Source organism: Manis pentadactyla, chromosome 13 (genome assembly GCF_030020395.1).
Source record: "Manis pentadactyla isolate mManPen7 chromosome 13, mManPen7.hap1, whole genome shotgun sequence".
NCBI lineage: Eukaryota > Metazoa > Chordata > Mammalia > Pholidota > Manidae > Manis > Manis pentadactyla.
In genome coordinates, this window is record NC_080031.1 from 48,076,566 (window position 1) to 48,096,755 (window position 20,190).

Below are 20,190 nucleotides of genomic sequence, written 5' to 3' on the forward strand. Positions count from 1 at the left end.
CTAAATATTTACCAGCAGGGAAATGGAAAAAGTTTGGTATAAGTATTCAATGGAATACAACTCAGCCATAAAAAGAAACAGATTAAAAAAAACATACACAAAATTGTATGGATCAATCTCTAAATCATTCTGGTAAATGAAAGAATCTTGACATGAAAGAATATATGTTTTATGATTCTGTATGTGTGAAAATCTAGAAAAAAGCAAGGTAATCTACAGTGACTGTGGATAAAACTGTAATATTTCCAGAATTTCTTCCTGGGCTTAGTGCATCTCCATATCAATAAGTGATTACACAGCAGAGCAGGGCATATCTGGACTGAAGAGTTTGGGTGGGGGTCCCTTTTTGCAGGCAGTACAAACAACAGCGAGAAGAAAGCAGGGGTTGCAGTACTAATATCAGACAAAATAGACTTCAAAACAAAGAAAGTAACAAGAGATAAAGAAGGACACTACATAATGATAAAGGGCTCAGTCCAACAAGAGGATATAACCATTATAAACATATATGCACCCAATACAGGAGCACTGACATATGTGAAACAAATACTAACAGAATTAAAGGAGGAAATAGAATGCAATGCATTCATTTTGGGAGACTTCAACACACCACTCACTCCAAAGGACAGATCCACCAGACAGAAAACAAGTAAGGAAACAGGCACTGAACAACACAGTAGAACAGATGGACCTAATAGAAACATATAGAACTCTACAAGCAAAAGCAACAGGCTGCACATTATTATCAAGTGCACATGGAACATTCTCCAGAATAGAACACATACTAGGCCACAAAAAAGAGCCTCAGTAAATTCCAAAAGATTGAAATTCTACCAATCAACTTTTCAGACCACAAAGGCATAAAACTAGAAATAAATTGTACAAAGAAAGCAAAAAGGCTCACAAACACATGGAGGCTTAACAACATGCACCTAAATAATCAATGGATCAATGACCAAATTAAAATGGAGATCCAGCAATATATGGAAACAAATGACAACAATAACACAAAGCCCCAACCACTGTGGGACGCAGTGAAAGCAGTCTTAAGACAAAAGTATATAGCAATCCAGGCATATTTAAAGAAGGAAGAAAAATCCCAAATGAATAGTCTAATGTCACAATTATCGAAATTGGAAAAAGAAGAACAAATGAGGTCTAAGGTCATCAGAAGGAGGGACATAATAAAGATCAGAGAAGAAATAAATAAAATTGAGACGAAAAAAACTAGAGAAATAATCAATGAAACCAAGAGATGGTTCTTCGAGAGAATAAACAAAATAGATAAGCCTCCAGCCAGAATTATTAAGAGAAAAATAGAGTCAACACACATCAACAGAATCAGAAACAAGAAAGGAAAAATCACGATGGACCTCACAGAAATACAGAGAATTATTAGAGAGTACTATGAAAACCTATATGCTAACAAGCTGGAAAACCTAGAAGAAATGGACAACTTCCCAGAAAAATACAGCCTTCCAAGATTGACCCAGAAAAAAACAGAAAATCTAAAAGGACCAATTACCAGCAATGAAATTGAAGTGGTAATCAAAAAACTACCCAAGAACAAAACCCCTGGGCCAGATGGATTTACCTCGGAATTTTATCAGACACACAGAGAAGACATAATACCCATTCTCCTTAAAGTTTTCCAAAAACTAGAAGAGGAGGTAACACTCCCAAACTCATTCTATGAAGCCAACATCACCCTAATACCAAAAACAGGCAAAAACCCCACCAAAAAAGAAAACTGCAGAATAATATCCCTGATGAACGTAGATGCAAAAATACTCAACAAAATATTAGCAAACCGAATTCAAAAATACATCAAAAGGATCATACACCATGAACAAGTAGGATTCATCCCAGGGATGCAAGGATGGTACAACGTTCAAAAATCCATCAACATCATCCACCACATCAACAGAAAGACAGACAAACACCACATGATCATCTGCATAGATACTGAAAAAGGATTCAACAAAATTTAACATTCATTCATGATAAAAACGCTCAACAAAATGGGCATAGAGGGCAAGTAACTCAACATAATAAATGCCATATATGATAAATCCACAGCCAACATCATACTGAACAGCGAGAAGCTGAAAGCTTTTCCTCTGAGATCGGGAACAAGACAGGGATGCCCACTCTCCCCACTGTTATTCAACATAGTACTGGAGGTCCTAGCAAAGGCAATTAGACAAAACAAAGAAATACAAGGAATCCAGATTGTTAAAGAAGAAGTTAAATTGTCACTACTTGAAGATGACATAATATTTTACATAAAAAATACTACAGGCTCCACTCCAAAATTACTAGAACTAATATCAGAATTCAGCAAAGTTGCAGGATACAAAATTAACACACAGAAATCTGTGGCTTTCCTATACACTAACAATGAACTAATAGAAAGAGAAATCAGGAAAACAATTCCATTCACGATGTCATTAAAAAGAATAAAGTACCTAGGAATAAACCTAACCAAGGAAGTGAAAGACCTATACCCTAAAAACTATAAGGCACTCTTAAGAAAAATTAAAGAGGTCACTAACAAATGGAAACTCATCCCATGCTTCTGGCTAGGAAGAAGTAATACAGTCAAAATGGCCATCCTGCCCAAAACAATATGCAAATTCGATGCAATCCCTATCGAACTACCAACAGCATTCTTCAATGAACTAGAACAAATAGTTCAAAAATTCATATGGAAACACCAAAGTCCCCGAATAGTGAAAGCAATCCTGAGAAGGAAGAATAAAGTGGGGGGGATCTCGCTCCCCAACTTCAAGCTCTACTACAAAGCCACAGTAATCAAGACAATTTGGTGCTGGCACAAGAACAGAGCCACAGACCAATGGAACAGAATAGAGGCTCCAAACATTAACCCAAACATATAAGGTCAACTAATATTCGATAAAGGAGCCATGGACATACAATGTGGATATGACAGTCTCTTCAACAGATGGTGCTGGCAAAACTGGACAGCTACATGTAAGAGAATGAAACTGGATCACTGTCTAACCCCATACACAAAAGTAAATTCAAAATGGCTCAAAGGGTTGAATGTAAGTCATGAAACCATAAAACTCAGAAAAAAACATAGGCAAAAATCTCTTAGACATAAACATGAGTGACCTCTTCTTGAACATATCTCCCCGGGCAAGGGAAACAAAAGCAAAAATGAACAAGTGGGACTATATCAAGCTGAAAAGCTTCTGTACAGCAAAGGACACCATGAATAGAACAAAAAGGTATCCTACATTTTTGGAGAATATATTCATAAATGATGGATCCAATAGAGGGTTGACATCCAAAATATATGAAGAGCTCACGCACCTCAACAAAAAAGCAAATAATCCAATTAAAAAATTTGCATAGGAGCTGAATAGACAGTTCTCTAAAGAAGAAATTCAGATGGCCAACAGACACAAAAAGATGCTCCACATCTCTTGTCACCAAAGAAGTGCAATTTAAAACCACAGCGCGATATCACCTCACCCCAGTAAGGATGGCCACCATCCAAAAGACAAACAACAACAAATGTCGGCAAGGTTGTGGATAAATGGGAACCCTCCTACATTTCTGGTGGGAATGTAAATTAATTCAACCATTGTGGAAAGCAGTATGGAGGTTCCTCAAAATGCTCAAAATTGAAATACCATTTGACCCAGGAGTTCCTCTTTTAGGAATTCACCCTAATGCAGCACTCCAGTTTGAAAAAGACAGATGCACCCCTATGTTTATCTCTGCACTATTTACAATTGCCAAGATATGGAAGCAACCTAAATGTCCATCAGTAGATGAATGGATAAAGAAGATGTGGTACATATACACAATGGAATATTACTCAGCTATAAGAAAAAACAGATCCTACCATTTTCAACAACATGGATGGAGCTAGAGGGTATTATGCACAGTGAAATAAGCCAGGCGGAGAAAGACAAGTACTAAATCATTTCACTCATATGTGGAGTGTAAGAAAAAAGGAAAACTGAAGGTTCAAAACAGCAGCAGAATCACAGAACCCACGAATGGCCTAACAGTTACCAAAGGGAAAGCGACTGGGATGATGGGTGGGAAGGGAGGGATAAGGCCAGGGAAAAAGAAAGAGGGCATTACGATTAGTATGTATAGTGCATGGGGTGCACGGGGAGGGCTGTGCAACACAGAGAAGACAAGTAGTGATTTTACAGCATCTTACTATGCTGATGAACAGTTACTCTGAAGGGGTATGTGAAGGGGACTTGGTGAAGGGGGGAGTCTAGTAAACATAATGTCTTTCATGTAATTGTAGATTAATGACACACACACACACAAAAAAAAAAACTACCTTGTACTGAGTTTTCCAGGGCCTTGAATATCCTCTCTGATATGTTCTTAAATAACAGTCTGTAATGCAGGATCATTGAAGTATCTGCTCTTGGGAGGGCACATCCCTCAAAGAATCATACACGTACTAATGGCCAAAAGCCCCTCACCAGGAAAGAAAAAGTTTAAAGTGATTCCTCTGCTCTCCATGTCTTAATTTCTTTATTGAGGTATAAGTGATATACAACATTGTATTGTTTTTGACTATACAATACAGTGATTGAACAGTTATCTATGTTATTAATTTCTCACCATGTATCTTAAAACATAAGTTATTTTTGAAATTATAGAAAAATGTAATGCGGTTATATTTGAATGTTTTGCTTGAATGTTTGTTTTTTTTTTGGTCTAATGAGTGAATGATAGTAAATGTGTGGGAATAAGTTTTATGCTATGAGAATTGGGTGAAATTTTACAACAGTGCTTCTGAGCTTTAAGCTTTGAAACTATTAATGAAAAGCCAGCTACAGTTGACACAAAGAATAAGGCAGATGTGTGTAACTGTAATGTACACAATGTATGCAACTCATGTGAATTTGACATTTTCTGTCTTATCAAAAGAGTGTGGTTTCTAGAAGGCAAAGGAGAACATTTCTGAGTAAACAAATCTGCAGGTTGGCTATGAATATGCACAAGAGTGATGTTGGGCCTTACCTCACACTAACACAAGAAATATGTAAATGGATCAAAGAAAGACCTAAACATTCTACCTAAGTCTATGAATCTCTTAGAGGAAAACATAGGTTATAGCTCTGTGGCAAAGGTTTTGGTGATACTTATTTGTTATAAAACCAAAATAACAGGCAAAAGAGAAAAATCTGACAAATTGTACATCATCAAATTTAAAATATGTGTACATTGAAAGGCACTATCAAGAAAGTGAAAGGCAATCCAATGGAAGGGAGAAAATATTTGCAAGTCATATTTTGGTAAACTTTGATATTCAGAACAGATAAAATACACTTACAACTCAGAAACAGCAGTGAAAACAGTAAAAAAAACAGCCTGATTAAGAAATGGTCACGAGATTGAATAGAAACTTGCCCAGAGAAGGCATCCCGGCGGCTTGTGCGGACGGGACAGACGGTCAGCGGGGAGGGGCCTGCGGGGCCCGGGGAGATCCGCCCTCAGCGGGTTAGAGCGGCGGGAAGGAAGGGGAGGGGTGCGGGGAAGGGGGAGGTAACGGGAAGGAGGGGAAGCAAGGAAGGAGCGAGGCAGGCAAGGAATGACGGCGGGAGGGAGGGAGGGAGGCAGTGCTGCTGGGGCTGCGGGGCGTGTGTCCACCGCGCAGGCTCTGCTGGCTGCGGGTGCGGCCCTGCGGCCCCCGAGGAACGCGGCGTTCAGTCACTCAGGGAAGGGAACCCTGAGTCATCACATGAGGCAGTGAATTCCACTCGTGGCTGTATGCCCAGAAATATTGGAAAAAGGAATATGAATAGACATTTGTACACCGATGCTAATGTCAGCATTATTCACCAAAAGGTGTGTCACCTCAAATGTACATCAGTGGATGAATGAGTAAAACTTAGAGTATGTAAACACAATCAGATATTAGTTAGCATTATAAAGAGAAGGGACTATGACACATTCTCCAATATGGAAAAAATTAGAGACTTTGTGTTAAGTGAAATAAGCTATTAATGACAGGCATGCAATGTGTGATCCACTTATAAGACGTACCAGAGGTATTCACATTCATAGAGAGAGAAAGTATAGTGGTAGGTGTCAGATGCTGGGGATCCAGGCATTAATGTCTTTTTTTTGCACGTGTGCAGTCTCAACTGAGGAAAATAAAAAAGCCTTAGAGGTGGGTGGTAGTTTCTGTTGCCCAACAATGTAAATTAATGGCATTTAACTATATAATTCAAAAATGGGAAATTTTCTTGGGTGTATTTTAACAAATTGAAAACAATGATTAAAATGTTACGCACAACAGATCCACAGGTTAAGGAAAAGCCCTTGGGCATGCGGTAATAATACACACCTGCAAACATTTTTGGAAGCACCTTTGAAGAATCAATGAAAATTTAAATACTCTTACACTTGATACAGTAATATTTCAAGAGACTTTCTTAAGCATCTGTGCACACTTGGGGAGACAAAGCATGTAAAATTATGCTGATCTTAATGTCACATGATGATGGAGATGGACTTCAAAACAAAATATTGAATATCCATAACACTTAATAATATGCTGTTAGAAAAAAAAGAGGAAACCAAATGAAATATATTTGTGTGTAAAAAGTTAGCCTCTGTGTCATTCACGGTGAGTGTCAGGGGATGTACTTTCACACATGTGCAGATTCCCAGGCTGTGTGTTAGAGGAACTCCTGGCGCACCTCTACCTCCACGCTCCCTGGGGGGACGAGTGGTGAGGCAAGTTTCACTTTAATTTACAGTTTTTCTATATTGCTTTATATTTTATACACATAACATATGATAGTGTTAAAATACAAAAGAAAATAGAAGGAAAGGAAAATAAAACAGTATTCATGACTTAAGATGTGCTCCTGAGTTTAATTTTCAACACTTCAATTCAAACGTTATTTTCCACTGAAACCTTGATGCTATAACACATCAGTGAATAGAAAGGCACCACGTGGAGGTATTCAGGGTGGTGCTGTGTTAGCCTCATGACAGAAAAGTGCTAGGACAAGACATCACCTTTCTGAGTGGTCCTAAGGCTGGGGATGTAAGGTTGTTCTCTGATCCCTGATGGAACATTTTCTATCTTGACCATTTCTTCTAGTTAATTCCCACCCCAGTTATATAACCATGAACTCACGTGAATGCAAAAGTTAACTTTGAACCAATGCAAGTGGCTGAATGGAAACGTGAAACTCAGCAATCACACAGGAATTGTAGAGATAATTAAGCACTTGGTCTTGGAGAAAGCAGCTATTCTTGAATGAAACTGACTTTGAGAAAATATAGTGAAGTCAGTCCTTTGCTTTCACTCTTACGAGAACTCAGAATTGAGGGATGTAACCTAAAAATGTGCCCCATCTCAAGGCACTCACCAGGATCTTCTCATTTTATACTTAATTGCCACATCTAATGAATAGGAAGAAAAAAGTTCAGATGATGTTGAGGGATAGATTTACTCAAGTAGTCTTCATCTGCTGTCATCAGGAAGAAGGAATTTTGAATTTGTCATCTGTATCTCCCATAGTCATTGGTGAGGATATTTCCCATTCATTCTGTTTCAAGAACAAGAATATCAGAGAATGTTCTGCTGATTCTAGATGCCACTGTGTACCCAGAAGAGCCATGTTTTGTTAAATGAAAACTAGAGTCAGGGAGACAAAACTTATGCATATATTACATACATATGTATATATTTACATTATATATATATTTACATATAATATTTTGTATATATTTGTTTTATACATACAAATATATGTATATATACACACACAATGAGGAAATAGCCTAGATTCATTATTATGTAATTAGTGGAAAGCTAATTTTATTACCAAGGCAAGATCACTTCTGTGGTAGTATTTAATATGAATTCAGGAGAGTTTCACACAAGGAATTGCTCTACCATGGATAGTCACGCTGGGAAGACATGGACTATTTATACATGTATTTTTTATTAACATATAATTGATATATGATATATTTGCTTCAAATATGCAGATATTGATTCAACAGTTATATACATTAAATCTTCAGCCCAGCTAATGTAGTTACCATCTGTCAACATAGAAAGATGTAACAGAACTACTGACTACGTTTTCTATGTTGTACTTTCATCCCTGTGATTAATGTATATTATGATTGAGATTGTGTCGCTCTTTATCTCCTTCTCCTATTTCACCCACCCATCCTAACTCCTCTACAAAGTAACCACCAGTCACTTATCAGTGTCTATGAGTCTATTGTTGTTTTGTTTTTATCATCAGTATGTCAAACCTCAGTTAAAATATTTAGCATCACAGTGTCTTGCTTCTCTTTCTGCTTCTGCCTGTTCTGTATCATCTTTAATCTCATTTGGAGCACTTAAGAATGTGATACCTTTTTATTTTTTTAATTTTATGTCATTTCAGCCTTAATAACGTATCTTACTGTAATGATACAGTACCTTTGTTAATGCAAAACAAACAGACATTGCTCTAGCCTTTGTTCTCAGGGACCCCCAGCATCTAAATTATTATGGTTTCATTCAGAACTCTGAGTCAAGTAAGACAGAAACAATTCTCCAAGAAGTTCACTACAATGTCAAGATGTTGGAAGCATGTTCTACACTTAACTTTCCATCCCAAGGCAGAAATGTTTATGCAGTTTCTTTGCAGTCCACTGTCTAGTGAAGGAGCCGGCTAAGGAAGGGGCTCTGGTTCGTAAATGCAGTGTACATTTTCCCACATTGTTTCTTCCTTTTGTTCTTGGCTTTGAGTCCATCTTGCAACTGCACCCACTTAACTGTTCTCTAGTGTACAAATATTCATTTTGGTCCATATCCATGTGTTATTATTATTCAGTATGTTCTAATCAGTTAAGGGTCATGGGAATTCCCTTACCAACTTGATCTCATCAGTATATCTTTTGAAAATAAATTGGGGCTCTAGATGTTTTATTATTGTAAAACTAAACAACTAGTTCATTTGAATCAGAAATTCAGATAGTTCATGTCAAAATTTATCAACTGAAAAAACAATCATCTCAACTCAGGATAATAAAAAGTAGAATGTTCAATAAATCATACTGAAGTTAACAGTGGTGATAAGAAAAATGATAGTAAATATCAAATAATATATGAAAATAGATATTTGATTGAATCACAAAGTTCAAAACTAATTTCATTAAAATATTTGCGAATGAAAGTGTTAGTTTATAAAAGGAAAAAGTGTCATTATGAGACTACTAGCAGACTGAAAGATTTCCACTCACTATTAGCAAGACATACCTTATTAAATCTCTGCCTTGAGATTGAATCTAAAAATGAATGGTTACCAAATAGCATCTTGACGTGTACTAAATTTTTATGTCCCCTCCAAATAAACATAAATCTAATCCCTTATGTTATGCCATTTGAAAGTGGAACAATTGGGGCGGAATTAGGTCATGAGTGTACAGCCCTCACAGATAGTGGTAGCGCCCTCATATAAGGAAGCCAGAGAGCTAACTATATTTCTTTCACCATGTGAGGAGACAGTAAGATGAAATGTTCTGTGGTTTTAACTACCAAACATAATTCAGCACAAATTTTCACCTCTCATCTTGGTGTTCCTACAATGAGTGAATTCTGTTTACCCACCTTCTAAAAATCAAAACTGAACATCCTGAAAACAAGTAAACACTGACTGACCTTCTATCTATTTTATAATGTGTTTCAGCTACTGTTTTTATCCTTGATAAATGTCCTTTTATGGGTTGATCTCACTCTACTTTATCTTCTCAATTTAATTTATCTTACTCTATTTTCTGTTAAACTAAGTTAACAATATTTAGTTGTAATCCTTCTACTCAATATAAAATGAATTATAATTTGTATTTTTCAACATATAAAAAATTAAAGAATCATGGAAGCCAAGTATAGGATATAAAAGTAATGCAAAATAACAGGCAGCAGAAAATAATAATCTTATAATAATTATACATCAGCATCATCAACATTTAGGAAATTTGATGTTGAAGGAATTCAAATAATTAAAATTTGATTTTGTTTTAATCAAATTTAAAAACTACATCATAATGTGAAAATAAAAATAACAATGAACAATATATTAGTTTCTTATTATTTCTTTGTAATATGTGCTAATACATTCAAAATTTGACAAAAACCCAGATTTTTTTGTCATATTGTGAGAATTTGATAATAGGAAATACATGTTTTTTCCAACAGTCCTCAACTTTTACTAAGAATTTAGTTTCATAGTCTGCATAACTGCTCCTACAAGAAATGCTAACTTTTCTGAGGTGTCTGGCAGTCCATCCTCCTTTCTGGATTTGCCAGTGTAGGATCTGTTTCCTTGCCTTTTATAACCTCTGGAAGCTGTCAATGTTCCTTGGTTGCTTATCACTTTCCATTTTTAAAGGCAACATGTAAAAACATCCTTCCATATACACATCTCTTTCTCACAACAGCTTGAAAAAGTCTTCCAGTTGTACAAGCCCATGTGACTTTATTAAAATCCTTTGAATAATCCAGTATGATTTCTCTGTCATAAGCGTCTTGATTTAATCACATCTGCAAAGTGGGTTTTAACACACAAAGTGACATGGTCACAGACCTGTAGGTCTATCTTTCATAGGCTATTCAGAATCCTGTGAAGTGCTTCATAAGCCTGGTTGACATGTACAGACTCTAAATAACAAATATGCATCTCTTGCAGGTTTTGAGATAATGACCACTGATTAACAATCATGACATGTCAAATATACTGTAGCAAATTAAATAAACATTTCTATAATACATATATTCACATAAAAAGAAATAGAGAGTTATTTACCTTTGATTATAAAGAATCTATATAATTATGAATAACATGTAATTCAGCTTTTCTATGTATAGTTTTATTATTTTCCCCTAAAACCAATAATGGCTTAGTTTCCATATAATCTTCCTCAAAGCTGCCTTGATTTCCTTGTTTCTTAGGCTGTATATTATTGGGTTTAATGATGGAGGCAATACAGAATAGAAAACAGACACCAAAAAGTCCACAAGATGTGGGGAATCAGGGACTGGTCTTAGATAGGCAATGGCTCCTGTCACAAAAAATGTAGTCACAACTATGAGATGTGGTATACAGGTGGAAAAGGCTTTTGACCGTCCTTGTAATGATGGCATTCTAAGCACTGTATTGAAAATAGAAATATATGAAAATCCAATGGATATTAAACAGAGAAGTCCATATATTACTCCAACTGCCACACTAATATCAATAGTGATATGAGTTTTTGAACAAGAAATCTTCAGAAGGGATGGTACATCACAGAAAAACCGAGGGAGTATTCTGGAATCACAGAAGGATAAAGAGAAGGTTCCACCTGAGTATAAGACCCCAAAGATACTCCCAGTGAACCAGGAAAAAACTACCAATCTCACACAGACTGCTCTACTCATGATGATGTCATAATGCAGTGGGTGACAGATGGCCATGTAGCGGTCAAAGGACATGGATGTTAGAATGAACAGCTCAGCTCCTGCAAAGTGAACCACCAACAAGACCTGTAGAACACATCCTGGGAAAGCAATACTGGCACTGTTGGATAAAGAGTTCAGAATAAATTTCGGAACTGTGACAGAAATGAGACAAGCATCAAGGAATGATAAGTTCTTCAGGAAGAAGTACATGGGGGTGTGAAGACAATGGTCCACAGTCACAAGGATGATAATGAGAACATTTCCCATGACAGTCACAAAGTAAATCAGCAAAAACAGAAAGACATGTAAAACCAGGAGCTCCCTGGTGTCAGAGATTTCCATGAGGAAGAATCCTGTCACTGCTGTGAGGTTGGTCATGTCCTCACTCAGTCACCTAACGTGGGAAAAAGAAATGCAAGGACACACATCAGATTCTTGCTAAGCCTTCCTTCCAATAATTGTTTTTTATTCCTATAAGAATTCATCTTTGTTGTGTTTATGAGATGTGCACATTCACTCTCCTAAGTGTACATTATCAAAATGCATTAGAATGACATATTCATTGAGAATATTAATATGAACAAGCATATTTTATGAGACATGGAACATTTATTAATAGACTGTGTCTTTATAAGATTTATCCTGAATAATTAGCTGAATTTTCCAAACAAAATTGGTACAGAGTCATCTGTAAAGGTAGCACAAATGGAAAGAAAATAGTCACTCAATAATCTTTGTGCATGGACTTGTATTTAATATTAAGTAGTGCTATACACAGGGAGCAAAAACATTTTCCATTATGTTTAAATTAAATATATTACACAAAATAATATAAATTAAATACATTACACAAAGAATAGAATGTAGAAAGGAGATATAAAAGTGAAACAGGACGTTTTAATGTAATTCATTATCATAGACATTTAATAGTTGTGATATATGATAAAGAGGGCATGAAATATATAGGAAAATATTCACATTTCTAACCCTACAGGCTGTTCACACAGGCCCCCAAACAAACACACACACATAAACGTACACACACATTCTCTTCCAGACTGTATCTCCAGTGTTTTGCAGAGCAAGATGGGAAACACCTTTTACTTTCAAAAAATGTTTGAATTAAAAAGGACTATAACAAATAGAAATGTAAAACATCCTTTCATGAAAAAAAATCTCAACAAATTGGGTATAGAATAAACATATCAACATGACAATGGACATACATGATAAACCCATAGTTAGCATCACACTCAGCAATTAAAAGCTGATAGATTTTCCTCTAAGATCAGGAACAAGACATGGATATCTTACATTGCCCACTCTTTTTCACCATAGTACTGGAAATCCTAGCTAGAGCAATCAGGCAAGATAAAGAGATAAAAGGTATCCAAGTAGGAAATGAAGAAGTACAATTTTCAAATACTAAGACCTTATATGTGGAAATCCTAACAACTCAACCAATAAACAAATCAATATTCAATAAAGTTGCAGCATATATGATCAGCATACAGAAATTAGTTGTGTTTCTATGTACTAACAGATCACTACTTGAAAATGAAATAAATTTTAAAAATTAACTCACAATAAAATTAAAAAAAGTTAAAAACATAGGAATACATTTAAGCACAGAAGTGAAAGATCTATACACCAAAAATTAAAAAACTTTAAAAAAGAAGTTATAAACATACAAAAAATGAAAAGATATCCCATTCTTCATGGAATGGAAAGTTTAATTTTGTTAAAATGTCTGTATTTCCCAAAGTCATGTATAGATTTAAGGTAATCTATCAAAACCCCAAAGACATTTTTCACAAAAATAGTAAAAGGAATCATACAATTTGTATGTACAAAAGACTGTGAATAGTAAAAGTAATCCTAAGAAAGTAAAACAAAGCTAGAGGCATTACACATCATGTTTTCAAAGCATATTACAAAACTATAGAAATCAATACAGCATGTACTGGCATAAAAATAGACACATAGACCAAATTAATAGAATCAAAAGCTCAGAAGTAACTCTCACCTCTACGGTCAACAAATATTTGACATGTGAGTCAAGAATATACAACATGTAGTGACTAGACTGCAATAAATGATGTTGGAAAACTGGATAATCACATGCAGAGCAATTAAATTCAGCCACTACCTTATACCACTCACAGAGGTTAACTCACAATAAATTAAAAAGTTAAACATAAGACCAGAAACTATAAAATAATTACAAAAAAATCAGGAAAAACTAGACATTGGTCTTGGTGACAATTTTTTTGGATATGACACTGAGAACACAAGCAACAAAAGCATAAATCAACAAAGAGCAGTACTTCAAACTAAAATGCTTCTGTACAACAAAAGAAACAATCAACGAAATAAAAAGGTAACCTACAGAATAGAATAAAATGTTTTAAAACCATATACCTGACCATGTGTTGATATCCAAAATATATAAACAACCCATACAACTCAATTTAAAAAATCTCAATGATCTGATTTTTTTAAAAATGGGCAAAGGGGAACCCTTTTTCACCATTTGTGGGAATGTAAATTGTGGAAAACACTTTTGAGTTTTATTCAAAAAATGATAAATACAGCTATCATATGCTTCAGCAATCCCACTTCTGGTTATATATATGGAGGAAATGAGAACAGCATATTGAAAAAGTATACATCTTCACTCACTCCCATGTTTACTGCAGCATTAGTCATGATAGTCAAAATAGGGAAACCACCTAAGTTGTCTGTCAACAGATAAATGAATGAATAAATAATATATCCAGTATGAGAAAAAAGAAAAAGAAATCCAACCATTTTAAGCATCATGGGTAGACCTCAAGCGCACTATGCTAAGTCAAATAAAGCAGAGGGAGGAAGACAAATTGTGTAATATAACTTTTATGTGGAATCTAAAATAAACGAACTCATAGAAACAGACTAGAATGCTGGTTATCAGGGCGTGAAGGGTGGAGGATTGGAATGCTTTTGATTAATCGCTACATACTCACAGTTAGAAGATGAGTAAATTCTGGGGATTTAATGGAGAGCATTACAATTATAATTAACAATATATACTGGAAAGATGCTAAGAGACTAGGTGTTACATTTTCTTACCATAAAAAATGAAATTATAGTTTTTTTGGCATGGTGAAGGTGTTAACTAATGCTACAGTACTAATTATACAGTAATATATAAGGGCATCAAACCAATACATTGGACACCTCAAACTTATACAATATTATGTTAATTGCATTACAATAAGAATAAGGAGAAACAGAGCATGGTGATTAGTACCTGTGGGCAGATATTCATTCTTTAATCAAGAGGAATAATTCAGTGTCTGAGAAATAATAGAATATTTGAAATACTTCATGGAGGCAATACACAATAATGTAAATGGAATGGACAAAAATCAAAACTTTTCATTTCTATACTAGAAATTTTACTGTACTACTTGCCATCTTTTAGAACATGTGTGCTGGCTCCTAGTTCCAGCAGAAGTAATGAGGTTCCAATGTAATTCTTTCTAAGATTTCAGTCCTCAGTTTCTTCAGTAAAACCAACTAATCATTATTCTAGGTAATACGGTAGCCCCTTTGTAAGGCCTGATGTTTAAGTGTGGTTTGTGTGTGAAAGTTATGAAATTATTTTGTAGTTTAAGTCAGGGAGGCCATCAAGGCAGTCGATGGTGGATTTCCTCATCCAAGTCCTAATTCAAGCCGCCACCCCTGATGGACATTTGCCTGAAGGAGAAAAATACCGAGAGGGAAGGAGCTGAATGCCCGCACCCCCGTGCTGGGGGGCCGGCCAGTCTCCCGGCAGCTCACGGTGTGGGGCGGCCGCAGGGCTCCTTGGGCAGCCAGGGGCGCCGCCGAGCTCTCGTGGATTCTCTTGGAATCCACCAGAAGAAATAACACATTTCAGCTGCATTTTTCATGACTCACTGTGGGTGTCTTTGGGAATTATTTTAAACCTTTGTGCTTTATATTACGTCCAGTAATCACCTTAAGGGAAATATTTTGAATCTGAACTTACATGTTATAGACACAACAAATTTTTTTAATGCTTCTCCAGTATTTCACTTGTGACACAGTTTCCTAAAAACAAAATGCACTTAACAAAAATTAAAGTCATGTGGAGTCAGGATGGTAATTGATACTGGACATTAGATGCCATTTTTCCAGTAAAAACTGTAATTAATGTATTTCCTAACTTTAGAGATGTTTTTACTCTCTCATTCTAATTTCAGTTGCAAAACTGAAAGGTTGAATTATATGGTTTTCAAGAAATTTCAATCTCTAAACTTCATGTAAGTACATAATATGACTTAAGTACATAATAGTTTTGATCACATATTAAGTGTGTCCCAGGCACTCTTCTAGGTGTTTAGAATATTATATTTAAATCCCATTTCAATCCCACAGGAAGTCTCTCAGTTCAGTGCTTGAATTTACATATTCAATATGATAAAACAGCTTTAAGGAGCTTAAAAAAGCATTCTTCACACATGTAAACAGTGGAAGAGATGGTACTCTTAGCTATTGGCATTTGGCTTCATTATAAAATTATTTTCTGTGCAAGATGATTGATTATTCAATGTTAAAATGGTGTCTTTTTATCTAAAATATCCTGGTGAGGATGTCTGCTGACCTTCTTATTCTTATAAATATGATTTATAGTTAGCCCAAGCCCAGGCTAAAATGCGGTGTGAAGACAGTGGGGTTTGTAATTGTTTTTAATGACCATTCACATTGTCACAGATGATGAGATTAGACAAAAGACGTCACAGGTAATGTTATGTAGGCAAAACATGCACCTTCTGCCAGGGTGCCCACCAATCTTATTCTCCCAAACTTGAGAAACAATAATTGAATTAAAATGAACACATTGAAGAGAAAGTAATTGAGAGCTACCTCCCCTTAAGAAAAGTCTTGTTTCTGTCTCATAGTCATACGCAGCCCAGTGAGTCTCATTTTTCCCACTTGAATTCCTACAACCTTATGAAACACCTGGATTCAGACGCACCTGACAGGGATGAAAATGCTAAATTCTGCTCCTTTTCAATGTTTTCTTTTTCTTGATAACTGTTCTACTACCCATGGTGTGGGGGATATAGTCAATGTTAAGCCCAAAGTGCTTCTCTTGTATTTTAATGAGGTTGAAATGCTTTTCAGTTTGCTAAATATCATCCTTGTGGAAAATAATGGACTGAAAGACAAACATGATTCTCTTGGGGACACTATTGCAGTTCTGTATGAAAACTTATTAACCTGGGGAAATCAGTGCTTGTAGTTCTGGCACAGGGACCTCACATCTCACAGTCTTGTTTTCATGCTGTTACATTTCCTCTGATATTTAAATATTGAGGGAGTCTCACTGGGCCTCCTCAATTAGGAAAAATGACAGACAGGGTCCAGTGCCATGTATTTGTTGCTCACTTTCAATCACAAAGAGATAAATTTATACATTCTATGTGAAGCTGAACTTTGAGCTTATTTACATTTTTGAATATGGAGAGAAAATTGGATTTACTGATTTTACTGATTATTTCTGTCATGCTTCTTATCTGGGTTTGAAAAGCCTATGTCTGATCTCAAATATCTCTAAATAGTGAAGATATGCATATAGTAACATTGAGTATCTTATTCACTCATATACCACATATAGAAATATGTGCATGATGTGCAAGAATTATAATTATGTCATAATTATAAGAATTATAATTGAAGGTTTTCTATAATTGTAAAAATTTGAAACAGTATAAATTCCATGTATAGGGCAGGATACATCAAAAGTATAATAAATACCGATAATGGGAGAGAGATGCTCAATATCATGGCATGAGCAGGGCAGTGGAAATCTCCTCCCAAAACCATATTTACTTTTGAAAATATAACAAATACAACTATACCTAAAAGAGAGACACGAAGATCCAGTACAACAGCCAGGCTACATTTACATCTTGGAGAACTCAGCATCTCATGAAAATGGTAAGATACAAAGCCATGACCCAGTGGGACCCAAGCACTTCCCCCACCACAGATCAGTGGTGGGAGGAAAGGAATCATAGTTGGGAGGGAGTGGAAGCACAGGACTGCTAAATAACCAGCCCTAGTAATCTGCACTGGGAGCACAGACACACATTGCATGGTGCACTGGATATTAAAGAAATAGAAAAATAAAATCTGACATGGAGACTGTGGGTGGGTACCCATAGGAGGCTCCCCTGGGACAAAAGAAAAGCCAGTGCTTTAAAAGTCTTAAAGGGACAAGGGCTTAACAGGTGGACAAAATATCCCAGCACACTCAGACCACCAGCCTGTGAATCTTGAGGAACTTCAGACACCCTAACCCCCTGCATGGAAACACAGTTCCAAAGCCCCTCACAGGAATAACAGCCTGCTGTTTATTACCACCTGCTGGTACTGCAAGCAAACTGGCTGACCTGCCATTGCTGTGGACCAGCTGGGGAGCAGTGCCACTCACAGCAACCACACAGAGTCTTCTCCCAGCATGCAATTAACTGGGACAGACCCAGAGGTGGCTGCCAGCATGCAGCTGCCCAGCACAGGCAGAAGAAGCTGGTGCAAGGTATGGAAGGCACAAAGGGGTGCCATTGTTGCAGGAGAACACACCTGGTGCATCTGCAACCCCCCACAGTGCCCTAGGCTATCCCCAGGGCTGCCCTGCCATGGAAGCACAGGGGATTTAAACAGAGACTGCTCCCTGTGGGGGGTAACAGGCACAGGCAGTGAGAAGGGCAAGGCAACCAGCAAGCAGGAAGGGACTTTGTTCTACCAGCTTACACATGTGCCACCTACTGGTGTTGACTTCTATCACAATGACAAGGCAGGAAAATCTGGTCCAGTCAAAAATCACTCAAACAATCCCAGAGAAAGGGCTGGACAACATAGATATAACCAATTTTCCTGAAAAAGAATTCAAAATAAAAGTCATAACCATGCTGGTGGACCTGCAGAGAAATAAGCAAGAGCTAAGGGATGAAGTCTGGAGGGAGATAACAGAAATGAAACAATTAATAGAAGGACTTAAGAGAAGACTGGATGAGGTGCAAGAGACTGTTAAAGGAATAGAAATCAGAGAACAGGAATACAGAGAAGTTGACATAGAGAGAGATAAAAGGATCTCTAGGAATGAAAGAATATAAGAGAACTGTGTGATCAATCCAAAAGGAAGAATATTTGCATTATAGGTGTACCAGAAGAAGAAGAAGAGAGCAAAAGGAATATAAAGTGTCTTTGAAGAAATAATTGCTGAAAACTTCCCCAAAATGGGGAAGGAAATAGTCTCTCAGACCATAGAAGTCCACAGATCTCCTAACACAAGGGACCCAAGGAGGACAACACCAATACATATAAAAATAAAAATGACAAAGATCAAAGACAAGAACATGGTATTACAGGCAGCCAGAGAGAAAAAAGATCACCTACAAAGGAAAACCCATCAAGCTATCATCAGACTTCTCAACAGAAACCTTGCAGGCCAGAAGAGAATGACATGATATATTTAATTTAATGAAACAGGAGGGCCTTAAACCAAGCATACTATATCCAGAAAGACTATCATTTAAATTTGAAGGAGGGATTAAACAATTTTCAGATAAGCAAAAGTTGAGGGAATTTGCCTCCCACAAACCACCTCTACAGGTTATTTTACAGGGACTCCTGTAGATGGAAGTACACCTAAGGCCAAATAATGTCTCCAGAGAAAATAAAATCACAGCAAAGAAAGCAGATGTACCAAATACTAACTAAAGGCAAAAAATAAAATAAACTATGCACAAAAGCAGTCAAAGTAAACACAAAAGAGTACAGAATAAACAAATAACATATAAAGAGTGGAGGAGGAAGTTGAAGAAGGGATAGAAATTAAGAATCATCAGACTTTGTTTATAATAGAGTAATAAGTGACTTAAAGTTAGATGGTTAGATAGTACAGAAGCTACCCTTGAACCTTTGCTAACCATTAATCCAAAGCCTGCAATGGCAATAAGTACATATCTATCAATAACCACCCTAAATGTAAGTGGCCTGAATGCACCAATCAAAAGACACAGAGTAACAGAACGGATAAAAAAGCAAGACATATCTATATGCTGCTTACAAGAGACTCACCTCAAACACAAAGACATACACAGACTAAAAGTGAAGGGATAGAAAGAGATATACCATGCGAACAATAGGGAGAAAAAAGCAGGTGTTGCAGTACTTGTATCAGACAAAATAGACTTCAAAACAAAGAAAGTAACAAGAGATAAAGAAGGACGTTACATAATGATAAAGGGGTCAATCCAACAAGAGGATATCACCATTATAAATATGTATGTGCCCAACACAGGAGCACATACATATGTGAAACAAATACCAACAGAATTAAAGGGGAAAATAAAATGCAATGCATCCATTTTAGGAGACTTCAACACACCACTCACTTCAAAGGACTGATCAACCAAACAGAAAATAAGTAAGGACACAGAGGCACTGAACAACACACTGGAACAGATGGACCTAACAGACATCTACAGAACTCTACACCAAAAGCAGTAGGATACACATTCTTCTCAAGTGGACATGGAACATTTTCCAGAATAGACCACATACTAGACCATGAAAAGAGGCTCAATAAATTCAAAAAGATTGAAATTCTACCAACCAACTTCTCAGACCACAAAGGGATAAAACTAGAAATAAATTGCACAAAGAAAACA

At 36.4% G+C, this 20,190-nt stretch overlaps 1 protein-coding gene across 1 annotated transcript; it reads right to left on the bottom strand.

The window, feature by feature from the left end:
• Positions 1–10,906: 10,906 nt before the first annotated feature.
• Positions 10,907–11,842, bottom strand: LOC118935008 (olfactory receptor 14K1-like). Its single transcript, XM_036931016.2, has one exon. The coding sequence runs from the start codon at positions 11,840–11,842 to the stop codon at positions 10,907–10,909; it is 936 nt and encodes a 311-aa protein (XP_036786911.2).
• Positions 11,843–20,190: the final 8,348 nt, after the last annotated feature.